The 14194-nt window shown below is 36.8% G+C and overlaps 1 protein-coding gene across 4 annotated transcripts in view; it reads left to right on the top strand.

Moving 5' to 3' along the window:
• SMC5 (structural maintenance of chromosomes 5) overlaps positions 1 to 14194 on the top strand; it is an 83995-nt gene that overhangs the window by 34389 nt on the left and 35412 nt on the right. For all 4 annotated transcript variants that reach the window (XM_005868327.2, XM_005868326.2, XM_014541297.1 and 1 more), the window contains exons 7-10: positions 2253 to 2414; positions 2984 to 3055; positions 11122 to 11377; positions 13795 to 13949. In XM_005868327.2, coding sequence (XP_005868389.1) covers positions 2253 to 2414; positions 2984 to 3055; positions 11122 to 11377; positions 13795 to 13949 — 645 coding nt within the window. The remainder of the gene's footprint in view (positions 1 to 2252; positions 2415 to 2983; positions 3056 to 11121; positions 11378 to 13794; positions 13950 to 14194) is intronic.

The following is a 14194-nucleotide window of genomic DNA, read 5'->3' as shown; positions in this document are numbered from 1 at the left end:
TGGGGCGCTGCCCCCTGTCACACACAGAGCAGGGCCCGTGGGGGTGGGGGTTGGGGCGCTGCACCCTGTCACACACAGAGCAGGGCGGATCAGGGGGGTTGGGGCTCCGTACCCTGTCACGCACAGAGCATGGCCAATCAGGGGGTTGGGGCGCTGCCTCCTGTCACTCACAGAGCAGGGCTGATCAGGGGGTTGGGGCGCCTTCCCCTGTCACGAACAGAGTAGGGCGGATAGGGATGTTGTGGCCCCGCCCCCTGTCACACACAGAGCTGCAGGGCGATCAGGGGGTTTGGGTGCTGCCCCCTGTCACGCTGATCCGGTGCCAGGAGGCCTCGTGGCTCCGCTGATCCCGGTGCTGGGAGGCATATTACCCTTTTACTATATAGGATAGAGGCCTGGGGGCTGGCTGGTTTGCCCTGAAGGGTGTCCTGGATCAGGGTGGGGGTCCCCACTGGGGTGCCTGGCCAGCCTGGATGAGGGGATGATGGCTGTTTGCAGCTGGTCACACCCCCTTCAGGGTGGGGGTCCCCACTGGGGTGCCTGGCCAGTCTGGGTGAGGGGCTGAGGGCTGCTTTCAGGCTGGCGGTTGTTGACTGAAGCTCCCAACCGCTCCTTTTTTTTCTCTTTTTTTTATTTTATTCTGGGCCAGCTTTAGCTCTGGCTCTAGCTCTGAGGCTTCGTATCTGGTTTGTTTGCCGTTCTATAATCGAAACAATGTATAACTTCAGCTCTGAGATCCCGGCAGGCTGAAAGCTGGTTTCTGGGCTTTTGTTTAGCTTCTACATTTGCAACATAGTACATAGTTGCTTAGAGTTGCAACTCAGAGGCCGGCAAGTTAGGCGGGGAACGTTGGCGTCTGCAGTCACTGGAGCAAGTGAGCCTCCCTGCTTGCTTCCAGCTGCCTGGCTGCCGGCCGCCATCTTGGCTGACAGTTAATTTGCATAAGGATATGCTGATTAGCCAATGGGAAGGGTAGCGGTCGTACGCCAATTACCATGTTTCTCTTTTATTAGTGTAGATAATAAAATGTATCTGTGTCTGTGTTATATAGCTGTGTGCTATGTTATTAAAATAGTAACAAGTAACAGTTTACTAGGTCTAAGGACTCAAATCTGGGATTTCTTCCAAATTTTTGTCCTTAACAGATAGTTTTGTTTTATAAAATGATAATGACATAAAAATGTTTACACACGTAAAAATTAAGTTATTGAGTGGCCTCTGGTCACTAAAAATTTTGGAGTGTGCTATTAATATCAAATTCAGCTGTAGACACATAGCTGAAGGACATAAGCTGTAGTCTTCGACTCACATGCCTCATAAATTTACTGAGGCTACTGTTTCTAATCACTGTGAGATGTATATTTTATTATTTATGACTGCAGTTTGAGCTAAAGATTCAATTCCCTCATGCATTCCTTTACAGTGGGTAAAAAGGAATAATAAAGTTTTATAATGTTTGTTCCAGGGTTAGAATGGAAATAATTGTTACTAGATTGGAAAAATATGTGCCTCTATTTTTGTCCCTCTCCCCCACTGCTGTTACTTCACCCTACCCTGTCTCATAATTCCATTATTAAACTTTTACATCCTTCCGCACATTTTTATTACATTTTTCTGTATCTATTAGTACTCTTGCACTTTATCTTTGCTTTACGAAGTCTTCAGTTTCTCTTTTATTTTCTAATATTGACATCAGTCTTTTTTCATTTTTTTTTGCTTTACTCTAATGTTTACTTACGTTCTTTTCTCTTTTTAACTTCATTGTAGTGCTCCATTTATTTTTATTAATTCCTGTGACATGACAAGCATCATTTTCACCTGCATGTTTCTTTTATTTTTTTTACTCATTTTTCTTTTGTCTTACACTTTTTTCATTTTTATTTTTCATAACTGAGTTTCTTTTGCTTCTTTATACACTCCTGTATCCCTTCTCTATTGAGAGACTAGAGAACCTCATTTTTACTAGCCATTAGGATATCAGAAACAGGAAGAGATGGATATCAGAGTCCAAACTACTGATGGAGATAAATGCTCAATGAGTTTCAAGACTCTTAGTAAATCATTATGTTTGTATTCACCATTTCTGAAGTTGTTTCAGAGGGCAAATGATATATTAATAAACCTGTCAAATGGATATCAAAACAGTCTTTTCATAGATTTAGTTTCTGCTTCTACCTTGATGTTAGTATATGTGTTAGTTTAAGCTAGTAGTGCATTAACTTCTGTTTTGTTTTGTTTTTAATAATTGCAAGGAATATGAAAATGTTCGTCAGGAATATGAAGAAGTAAAACTAGCTCGTGACCGAGTAAAGGACGAAGTAAGAAAACTTAAAGATGGGCAGATTCCTATAACACGTCGAATTGAAGAAATAGAAATGCAGCGTCACAATTTGGAGGCTCAAATCAAAGCGAAGGTACTTTCCTGGCTCAATTTTGGACTTGCACATACAAAAAAATAGTATGTAGTGTTGGTTCCTTAAGTTTAACTAGAAATTGTACCATCATAGGGCTTGCAATGTTCTAATCATCACTGTTGGAAGGTTGCTACTTTATATCAAGATATAAAAAGAGGAAACAAAATGTGATTAATTATAAGAGGATTCAAGTAATATTCCTATCAGAATGGTTTAAACTATGGACTCTGCTATCCTATAGGATTGTTTTTAGCATCAGATGAAAGAACATGAGAAAATAAATGTAAAGAGACTAAAAAAACATGTCTGCATATTGCTACAGTTGTTTTTAATATCAATAGGAATAACCGTAAAGAGACTAAAAAAACATGTCTGCATATTGCTACAAATCCTATAGATTTGCAGATAACGTATTTTTTTGGGTGATAATAATGTATTTGGTTTGAAAGAAATCATGGAAAAGCATTGTGGGTTAACTTACATAACAACTTAATATTTGGATGACTGAAGCACATAATTCATTTTGCTTGAGTTTTTAAAATCTCTCCCCTTCTGGTTCAATCTTACAGGCAACAGATATTAAGGAGACATCTCAAAAATGCAAACAAAAGCAAGATGTTATAGAAAGGAAAGATAAACATGTAAGATTTTGTATTGAAATTTTTATTATACTAATTTGCCCTAAAGTTTGTGTTCGGGTCTGGATTTTGGGATCACCTTTTGTTTGGGAATTGTCTAACATCTTCCTTATTCTCTGTTTCTTATAATCTATGAGGAAAACTAATATTTGGAAGTAAAACCGTTGCACAGAGGATAATTAGGAAAAATTGCTCAAAACTAATCATAGATACGCATTATCATCTTTGTAGCTGGGTGGCTGAAGTTATTTTTTTTTTTACTAGGGTAATGATAAAATTGGATTCAGTTACCTTAATAGCAAAAAATAAAATATAAGGAATTTATTTTGTTTATATCAAGAGTAGGGCATTAAAAAGCTGATTACAAATTCTTTTTCATGGGTAGGGCTTCATGGCAAAATTATTTTAGAATGTTGGGCAAGAAAGTGGGGTTTTTAGCTAATAGATCCGCAAATGTAAGTGGGATTCTATTTTCTAGGATCATTCAACAACTGAATTTTAAATTATCTGTCTTAGGGGTAGATATTCAGCCTCACCCCTTTTTCTGTGCCTTTATCTTCAACTCCAAGGCTTCTTTCGTTTATTTCCCTAGAGAATAAACCTCAGATTTTCATGGCAGAAGCTTTGGCTGCCAGTGTTATGTGCTCAAGGTATGTGTATGGGTAGGGTGTAGGGACATTGGGTAGGAGGTAGTGCTGGAGTAATTACGTTCTATGCGATGTCTTTTATTCTTGACATTTCCTTGTTCTAAGAGTCTCTGGGATTTTTTTTTCTTTTTTTTAGAATTGTCAGCTTTTTATTGTTCCTTTCTCTTTCACTCTTTTTTTAAAAAAATAGCATTATATTAGTTTTAGGTATACAACATAATGATTTGATATTTGTATATGTTGTGAAATTATCACACAATAAGTCTAGTTAACATTCCTACTGTACATAGTTACAAATTTTTTTAACTGGATGTTTGTGCCTTCTGATCCTCCATCACCCATTTCACCCATCCATTAACACATCCCACCTCTGGCAACTACCAATCTATTCTATGTATCTATGAGCTTATTTCACTTTGAATAGCTCTCAGGTTTCATCCATGTTGTTGCAAGTGACAGGATTTACTTCTTTTTTTTTTAAATATATTTTATTGATTTTTTACAGAGAGGAAGGGAGAGGGATAGAGAGTTAGAAACATCGATGAGAGAGAAACATCGATCAGCTGCCTCTTGCACACCCCCTACTGGGGATGTGCCCACAACCAAGGTACATGCCCTTGACTGGAATCGAACCCGGGACCCTCCAGTCCACAGGCCGACACTATCCACTGAGCCAAACTGGTTAGGTCAGGATTTACTTCTTTTTTATGGCTGCATAATATTCCATTGTGTATATATCACATTTTCTTTTTCCATTTATCCATTGATGAACACTCAGTTTTCTGTTTCCATATCTTGGCTATTAGAAATAATAGTGCAATGAACATGGAAGTACATCTGTATTTTTAAGTTAGGTATTTTTGTTTTCTTCAGATAAATACCCAGAAGTGGAATTGCTAGATCATGCTAGTTCTATTTTTAATTTTTTGAAGAACCTCCAAACATGCCCACAACCCAGGCATGAACCCTGACCAGGAATTCAACCGTGACCTCTTGGTTCGTAGGTCAATGCTCAACCACTGAGCCACACTGGCCTGGCAATAAATGTGGTCTTGATAACTTCATTTTAGAATTTTTTAAGACCTCTTTGGACTTTTATATTTAGTTTTATACATGTTCTATGTATAATTTAAAAGAATGTGTAGTTTGTCTTTAGGTCTGGAGATATCTGTTAGAATAGGCTTACTATAATTATATTTACACAAATGTCCTACTTATTTTTTTATCTTTCTGATTTATTCAGTTTTAAAGTGTCAATACCTATGAGTGTAGATTTATCTATTTATTTTAAATTATATTAGTTTTTGCTTCCTAGATTTTAAAGCATTATCATTTTGTTCTTTCTAGATCATGTTTTGATTCATTTTATTTACTATAAATAATATATAGTGGGCTTCATATAGTAAAGGAGTTTAGCCAATTCACATTTACTGTTTACTACTTGCTTTGCATGGTTTGATTCCTCCTGTGCTCCTTTCTATTTTATTTCTATTGATCAAGATTTTCTTAATCTATTTTTTCTAAAGTTATATATTCTAAACCTATTCTACTGATTACTCTTAAAGCTTAAATAACACATTTTTTTCTTTAATATATTTTTTATTTCAGAGAGAGAGAGAGAGAAACATCAGTGATGAGAATCATTGATCAGCTGCCTCCTGCACACCCCCTACTGATCAAGCCTGCAACCCAGGCGTGTACCCTCATCTGGAATCGAACCACGACCTCCTAGTTTATCGGTCAGTGCTCAAACCATTGAGCAATATTGTCCAGGCTTCTTCCATATCTTTCTGTGTATATCTTTCTCTAACCCTCTCCTTTTAATAGATTCCTTGGCATTTTCTACATAGGCATTGATGTCATCTACAAATGAGGACAGCTTTATTTCATCCTTTCTGATTTGTATGTCTTTTATTTCTGTTTTGGTTTTTTTTCCTTACGCACTGGCTAAAACTTTCATCACTGTGTTGAATAAGAATGGTAAGTTTAGGCATTTTTGCCTTTTGCCTGATCTTAGGAGGAAAGGATTCAGTTTTGCACCATCCTATATAATAAAAGGCTAATACGTAAATTGACCGAATGGCGGAACGACCGGTCGCTATGACACGCACTGACATCCAAGGAGCGGACACTCAACCCAGGAGCTTCCCCCTGGTGGTCAGTGCGCTCCCAAAGGGTGAGCGCCGCTCACCCAGAAGCTGGGCTTACGGCTGGCGAGCCCAGAGGCAGTGGCGGGAGCCTCTCCCGCCTCCACGGCAGTGCTAAGGATGTCCAACTGACATCCTATGCCAGTGGTCGGCAAACCGCGGCTCGCGAGCCACATGCGGCTCTTTGGCCCTTGAGTGTGGCTCTTCCACAAAATACCACGTGCAGGCGCGCACGTACAGTGCGATTGAAACTTTGTGTCCCATGTGCAGAAGTCGGTTTTCAGCCTGGGTGAGTCTATTTTGAAGAAGTGGCGTTAGAAGAAGTGGGGGGTGCCCTGACCGGTTTGGTTTAGTGGATAGAGTGTCGGCCTGCGGACTCAAGGGTCCCAGGTTCGATTCCGGTCAAGGGCATGTACCTTGGTTGTGGGCACATACCCAGTAGGGAGTGTGCAGGAGGCAGCTGATCGATGTTTCTCTCTCATCAATGTTTCTAACTCTCTATCCCTCTCTCTTCCCCTCTGTAAAAAAACCCAATAAAATATATTTTTTTTAAAAAATAAGTTGGGAGTGTTGGTCGGGTCGGACGATGGGAGACTCGGCGCAGGCGGGTCGCAGGATACGCAGCGCAGGGGAGGCGCGCGATTCATGCACGAGTTGAGTGAGCCAGTCAGTCAGCAGTCTCATTGTGCAGTGGTTAGTGCTAGTCACGTCTGTAAATCGTGCGCGGTGACAAAAGTACCTACTCGAAGCATAAAGTTACCTGTATTTTTCCAACCAGCTGCAAATCCTACAGGTATTTTTGTCATCAATTTAAGAATAGACGAAACAAGTATACAAGACAAGTGTGGATGGGAGAGTTGGAAGGGGTCGACCTCAGCGAACGTACCTCAATCAGATTGAGGATGTTTTTAGCAAAGGCCAGCTTAGGAGTACCCTAATTAATTTAATAACAATGTACCTACCTATATAGTTTAAGTTTAAAAAACTTGGCTCTCAAAAGAAATTTCAATCATTGTACTGTTGATATTTGGCTCTGTTGACTAATGAGTTTGCCGACCACTGTCCTACACCATCAGTCAGACATCCCCTGAGGGCTCCCGGACTGCGAGAGGGTACAGGCCGGGCTGAGGGGACCCCCCCCCAGAATGCACGAATTCCATGTACTGGGCCTCTAGTTAACTATAATATTAGCTATAATTTTTTATAGGCGTTCTTTATCAAGTTCAGAAAATTCTATTCCTGTGTTTCTGAGAATGAATGAGTTTCCTCCTCTTCTGTTTTTTCGGGGAGATTGTGTAGAATTGTTAATTATCCTTTAAATATTCTGAAAAATTATCAAATGATACTATCTGGATCTGGATATTTTTGAAGTGGAGTTTAAAGTTATGAATTCAACTTAATAGTTAAGGCTATTCAAATAATCGATTTCAAGTTGGATGAGTTGTGCTAGTGTTTTTTGAGGAACTGGTCCATTCTGTCTTAAGGTGTTAAGTTTATGTGTTTATAGATTCTCCAGTTATCCTTTTGATGTCTGTAAGGTCTGTAATGATACATTGATACCCCTGTCCATTCATGATATTGGTAACTTGTTTTGGGATTGTTTTTTGTTTTGTCAATCTTGCTAGAGTTTTGTTAAATTTAATGTGGGTTTTTTTAAAAGAACCAATCTTTTGTTTCATTTATTTTTCTCTTTTCAATTTTATTGATATCTGTTCTTATTTTTATTTTTTCCTTTCCTCTGTGTAAGTAGGTATATTTTGCTCCTTTTTTTAGGCTCTTAAGGCAGAAGCTCAAATTGAGACTTTTCATCTTATGTATGAACTTAATAGTATAAATTTTCCTCATTGCTGTTTAGCTGTGTCCACAAATTCTGATATGTTGTATTTTTTGGTTTGTTTCATTTTTCTTGAAATCACAATTTGTTTATTCATTTGCCATTGGTGGACATTTAGGTTGTTTTTGCTTTAGGGATATAATCAATAAAGCTTCCATAAGTATTTCATATACATTTACTTATGAACATATATTTTTGTTTCGCTTTGATAATATTCTAGAAGTAGAATATCGTACGTAGGCCAGATAGTTTACCAAAATGATTGTTAATAATTTATTGTAATTAATAAAAGTTGGCTTGTAATTTTTTTATAAATTGTTCTTCATAAATAATTTGAGAAACACTGCTTGGAGTAGCCTTGCAGGGTTAGATTTAGTTAGGTAGCTATGAGAACTCTCCTTACATTATACAAGATAAAGCAGAGTGAGTATTGCTGGAAATTAGGGTGATAGATATGAAAATGGGAAAAGCACTCTGATCAGAGAACTCTGATTTTGAATATACCATTGGAAATGTAAGACAAGAACATTAGCTGAGTGAGTAGAGAGCCTGTAGCAATAAAGGATTGAAGAAGGAGGGAAAGATGTGGACTCTTCTCAGAATGTAACAAATTACAACTACATTTGTTAGAGAAATGCAATAGGTTGTTTGAAGTGCGTATTTAAGTTTTGTGGCCATAATTTTAAAGTGTGTCCGGTTTTAGAGATTTTCTCCAATTAGTTTAATTGCTTAAATACAGATACTAGTAGATAGAAGGTATATAGTTAAGTTTAAAAAGAACTAGGCTTTCTCCTGGCCAGTGTGATAATAGGATTAGTGGTGTGTTGATAGGTCTTTGCAAGGGAGTGGTTATAGTGGAGGGTTCTGGAACCTCAGCAGGTTAAGGAAAGAAGTGATGGATTTTTTAAAAGGTACTAAGGTCAATGGATTGTAGGACCATATGGGGGTCAAAGGATGTTGGAATAGGAATACTATAGCAAATAAAATGGAAGGAAAGGAAATGGTGATCAAACAGTAGGATTGTGGATATAGAGTTTTCAGAAGTAGTATAATTTAGGGAGATTTACATGATCTAGAATGTAACGGTAAAAGAAGGTGGATGAGGGAGGAGGGTTTTAGGTAAAGATGGGTGAAGTTGCCCTAGCTGGTTTGGCTCAGTGGATAGAGTGTTGGCCTGCGTACTGAAGAGTCCCGGGTTCAATTCTGGTCAAGGGCATATGCCAGGGTTGCGGGCTTGATCCCCGGTAGGGGGCGTGCAGGAGGCAGCCAATCAATGGTTTCTCATCATAGATGTTTATCTCTCTCTCCCTTCCTCTCTGAAATCAATAATATATATAGTTGAAGTCAAGGAACACTTAGAGGCCAAAGAGTTAGATTTATTTTTCTGTATGTATGTTGAAGTCTCATGATGACAGACATAATGATGGAGAGGACGACAATGAGTCAGTCTGGTACTAAAGTCATCACTGAGTGAAGAGGGTAAGGAAGAATTGTGAGCAACAAAGATGATGGTGTTAAAGTCTTATCACATGGTCTTCAAAGGAACTGAAGTGGGGCTATTAATGGAGGAAGTAGTATAGTGGAGATTAATCAGGACACCTTCCTCACCTCTGAGTCCTAAAGTACTCTGAAGGATTATGGAAGGAAAAGGTCACAGTTCAGAGGGCTCTAGGGAGAAGCATGTCAGGAATAGCCAAATTTTAGTTAGTACAAAAAGAGAAATGGAAGATAGTAGAATAGAAATGGTATCCTAGTGAAGATTGATGATCTAGGAAGCTTGGACTTACTGTGCCAGAGCTAATAAACATGGGTTATAATGGGATTAGTCATCGTAGTTTCTTGGATGATTTTTTGGTACCTAAGATGACTCCATTTTGCTGAGAGGGCAAGATTATTTTAAATTTCTTGTTTTTCATGGAGTTGGACTTACTCATGTGTTTGGTGATTCTTAATTCTATGCCTCTCTTCTATGATATGCCTTTTTATTCTCCTGAATGGCTTGGACTTCCCTGGCTGAACTCTATGGCTTCTTGTTTGCTTTCTTCTTTTAGACCCATTGAATATTGTTAATTTTCAGATATATAACCTAATTTTTCAAATATTTTTTTCTCCTGTGCATTGGTACAGGAGAGGGGATTTTGGCATATGTTTTGTTTATTATCTTAACTCTTTCAAAGCTAAGTTTTTAGGAAGAAGAAATTGATACCAACCCATTCCAACAATAGAGAATGGGTAAAATGTAGTATGTCCATATAACAGGACATTATGTACATATTAGAATTTTATTTTGCAAGGACATATGAGGATAATGAGAAACTGCTCTTAATATGTTTTTAGTCATGCCATTTAGTAAAATATGTTCTATAGATAGGCAATAAAATGAAATGTGTAAGCGCATTAAGATTATATATAGATTTTTAAAAATATATCTCTATTGATTTCAAAGAGGAAGGGAGAGGGAGGGAGAGAGAGAAACATCAGTGATGAGAAAGATCATTGATTGGTTGCCTCTTTCATGCCCCCTACTGGGGATCAAGCCCACAACATGGGCATGTGCCCTGAAGGAAACTAAACCCTGACCTCCTAGTTAATAGGCAAGATTATAGATTTTTGTATTTTCCATATTTTCTATAATCAGTATGTTGTTACTTTTATAATGAGGAGAGAATAAATGTGACTTGAAAAGAAAGTGAGCTAATAGGCAAATTATGAGTTGTGTTAGCCTTGTCTATTTTGATATAAAATTCTATTTTATTTAATAAAGTGGGTGCATAAGTGTGTATTTATGTTTATGTGTGTGTGTCTTAAAATCTTAACTCTGTCTTAGATAGACTATGTCTGGTTTTGACAAAAATTTCACTGACAACTTATATGATAGAGGTTTTTAAAAAAATAATTTACCCTGAATGTAAGTTAACAAATCTAAACATATAGGTCAATGTTTAAAAATCTCACAATTAATTTGAAGTGTTAGTAGAAAATAATTTTGTTGGAAGAAAATAGTTTAGTTTAAAATTAATAGGGTAAAATAATCATCATTTCTATTAACTTTATTCAAAGTATCATATTGTGTGTCTTTTCATTTCAGTGTTAGGATATGAATGAAGCATGTATTTACTTCCTATAAATATCTAGAAAGTAAATACATGCTTTCTAGATATTCGGTTGGCTTTATAAATAATTTGTTTATTCAGCAAATACTTAATGAAGGTTAACTATATGTTAAACACTGTTCTAGGTACTTAGGATGTATTAGTGAACAAGTAAAGATATAAATAACCTGGTAAGAGTAACAGTCTAATTCGAGCAGGATAAGTTTTAGTGAGTAAAACAATCATGTTCTTAGATTGTTGGCATTTTAAAAACTATATTACTATAAAAGCCTTATAAACTAGGAGAAAAAAAACAATCTCTAGTACTAACCGTCTTTTGTTTTATTAGATTGAGGAACTTCAGCAGGCTTTAACAGTAAAACAAAATGCAGAGCTTGACCGACAGAGGAGAATAAGTAATACCCGAAAAATGATAGAAGATTTGCAAAATGAACTGAGGACCACAGAAAACTGTGTGAATCTTCAACCCCAGATCGATGACATTACAAATGATCTGAGACGAGTTCAAGATGAAAAGGAATCATGTGAAAGCGAGATAATTGATAAGCTTAAAGAGAGGGAAACTCTAGAGAAGGAGAAAAAGAGTAAGTTTTATTAAACTTAGGATGAAGCGATGTTTATAAAATGGAGCTATATCTGATGATGGGCTTTCTTTTTCCCCCGTGATACCATGTCTTTCAATATTCAGATCTCCCTGTTGAGGAAGCTCAGCTCAGTTCTTCAAACCTAGTGCCTTAATTACCTATGGCTATCATGTATCATTTGCCAGTGGCTGGCCATTGTCTTAAATCAGATTATGTCAGTTTATTTAATTCTCTAAAAATGCTTTGCTTTCTTTACAAAGTCACTCACTATTATTTCTCATATCAAATTTAAGCTTTTTATTCTAGCCTTCATAAACTTTCCATCCTTAAAGCCTGTCCATTTATATCTTTGCTTTTCTTTCCTTCAAAGCATGTCAAACTCGCGATAAACGAGGCATGCGGCCCTCTTGCCGCTAGTTTGACATGCTTGCGTGTAGACTATGTGGATAGATCTATAGCATTATTCAAATAGAGGATATGCCATATTCGTTTTGCTCTATATATACTAGTATAAGATCAATTTCTTAAAAAGCACCCATTTTTATATATTTATCAAAGTATTCGATGTGTATAGTTGAAAAACAAAGAAAACTAGAAGGGAGGCCCACCATGTTGCTAACTTCCAGACCCCTCTCAAGAGTAAGCACTTTTAACTATTTCAACAATTTTTTCTAATAGTCCTTCCTGTATTTTCAGCATATTCTTTTTCACCATAGCTTAATTTGTCAATTTTAGACTTTTTTCTTGTTGGCATTATTACAGCTATTCCCCATCCCTCCCCCTTTACCCTCCTACACTCAGCCCCTGCCCCACCCCAGGCCTTCACCACATTATTGTCTGTGTCCATAGGCTACGCAAATCCTATATAGTAAAAGGCTAATATGCAAATTGTCCCCTTGGGAGTTCGACCGACTGGGAGTTCGCTTGCTATGACATGCGCTGACCACCAGGAGGCAGCGTAGAACGAAGGAAGGCCCCGGCTGGCAGCCGGGGGAAGACAGGCCCAATCGGCCCTGATCGCTGGCCAGGCCTAGGGACCCTGCCCGTGCATGAATTTTGTGCATCAGGCTTCTTGTATGTATATAAGTTCTTTGGTTAATCTCTTCTTATGTCCCCCCCTACTCCCCTCTGAGATCTATCTTTCCTATGCATCCATGCCTTTGGACCTATTTTGTTTGTCAGTTTATTATACTCAATTAGATTTCACATATAAGTGAGATCATGTGATATTTAGACATCGTCTCTTAATATTTTGTTACTTTAGATGTGGCTTAGGCTCATAAATCCCCTCCCTATTATTGTAGTTCCTCAAATGAGATTATTATTAGTTATTAATCATTAAAATTTAATATGTATTATGGATAATTTTTCTTTTTGTCATTTAACAGTTGTCGCTATTTCTTGAATGTATACTGTAAGCTAAAAATACTAGTACTCCCATCCTTTTTACTTTCCTCCTTTCTTACATTCTAAATTCTCTAATCTGTACTCTGGTTTTTATATTGTTAAGGCTGAAAACATTTTGTGAAGAAGTTATTAATCATTAATTATGTTGAATTAATTATTAAACATAATCAAGTTTTATGTGCTCTATTTATGGGTTAACTCTTAAGCTAGAAATATTAAGTATTATTCATATTATTACAATGAAACTTGTTCATAGTATTGTATTATGATTTAATTTCCTTTCATTGATAGCGTTTTTAAAGGTTATAATTTACCTTTTTTTTTTTTTTAAGCACCATTTGTTTTAGCATTTTCTTAAATTGAAAAAAAAAACACCAACCTATCTTATCAGGCATTCTCTTGAGTTCTGGAGCCTGCTATCCTTGTCCTTTCTAAACTGATTGTTTTCAAGGCCTTCTGCATGGCAGTCATCTGGAATTTTTCTCAGATCCTTTTCTGTGTTGGATAAAGCTATTTCTGAATTTCATGTCTCCTGTTTTTGTGGGGGGTTTTTTTTCCTACATTATTCCCTTATTTTGTTAGAATACATCTTCAGGTAACCTCCTAAGAAGGGGTACTAGGGAATTAATTTTAGAGTCTTGATATCCTAGAAAATATCTTTATTTCATTATCCCTTTTCTTCAATGTTGTATATATAATGGTAAGTTAAAAATAATTTTTCTCAATTTTGAACGCCTATTGTGATTGTCTTCTGATTGGAAGGCTAATGTTTTCTCATTCCTTTTTATCTGACCTATTTTTATTTTTATTTTTGATAGCTTAATCGCCTTTTATTCCAAGTATTTGGAAATTTGAGAATGTTTTGTTATGGATGGGTCTTTCTGTACTGGGTACTTGCTAAGTGGTGTTTGTAATTTGTGGATCTAAGATTTTTTTTGTATTATTAATAGATTATTTTACTAATGAAAGTTTTCAAGGTAACAATATTTTGTTTCATTTTTCAATTTTAGGTGTGAATGATCAAATTGTACAATTTGACAATCTTATGAATCAAAAGGAAGATAAGCTGAGACAGCGATATCGTGATACATACGATGCTGTTTTATGGCTGAGAAATAACAAAGACAAATTTAAGCAAAGAGTCTATGAGCCCATAATGCTCATGGTAAGAGCTTTTGTTTATGTAGAATCTGTTATTTTTATTATTGTAATCAAAGATTTTTGTTGTTTTCAGAATTCTTAGTCTTTATACTCCTGGTTTTTCATTATCAGACTTGCAGCAGCTGGTATACTGCTAAATCCATACATGGGCTTTTTAAAGGACCCTTGATCAATACACCTGTGAACTTTTTCTAGAAAGAAATATGAAAATGGCACTTTATTGACTAAGAACTGTGTATAAAGTTAGGG

The sequence above is a fragment of the Myotis brandtii genome, unplaced genomic scaffold (assembly GCF_000412655.1).
Source record: "Myotis brandtii unplaced genomic scaffold, ASM41265v1 scaffold266, whole genome shotgun sequence".
Classification (NCBI taxonomy): domain Eukaryota; kingdom Metazoa; phylum Chordata; class Mammalia; order Chiroptera; family Vespertilionidae; genus Myotis; species Myotis brandtii.
Note: the sequence above shows the minus strand (reverse complement) of the source record. Positions and strands in the feature narration are given on the sequence as shown.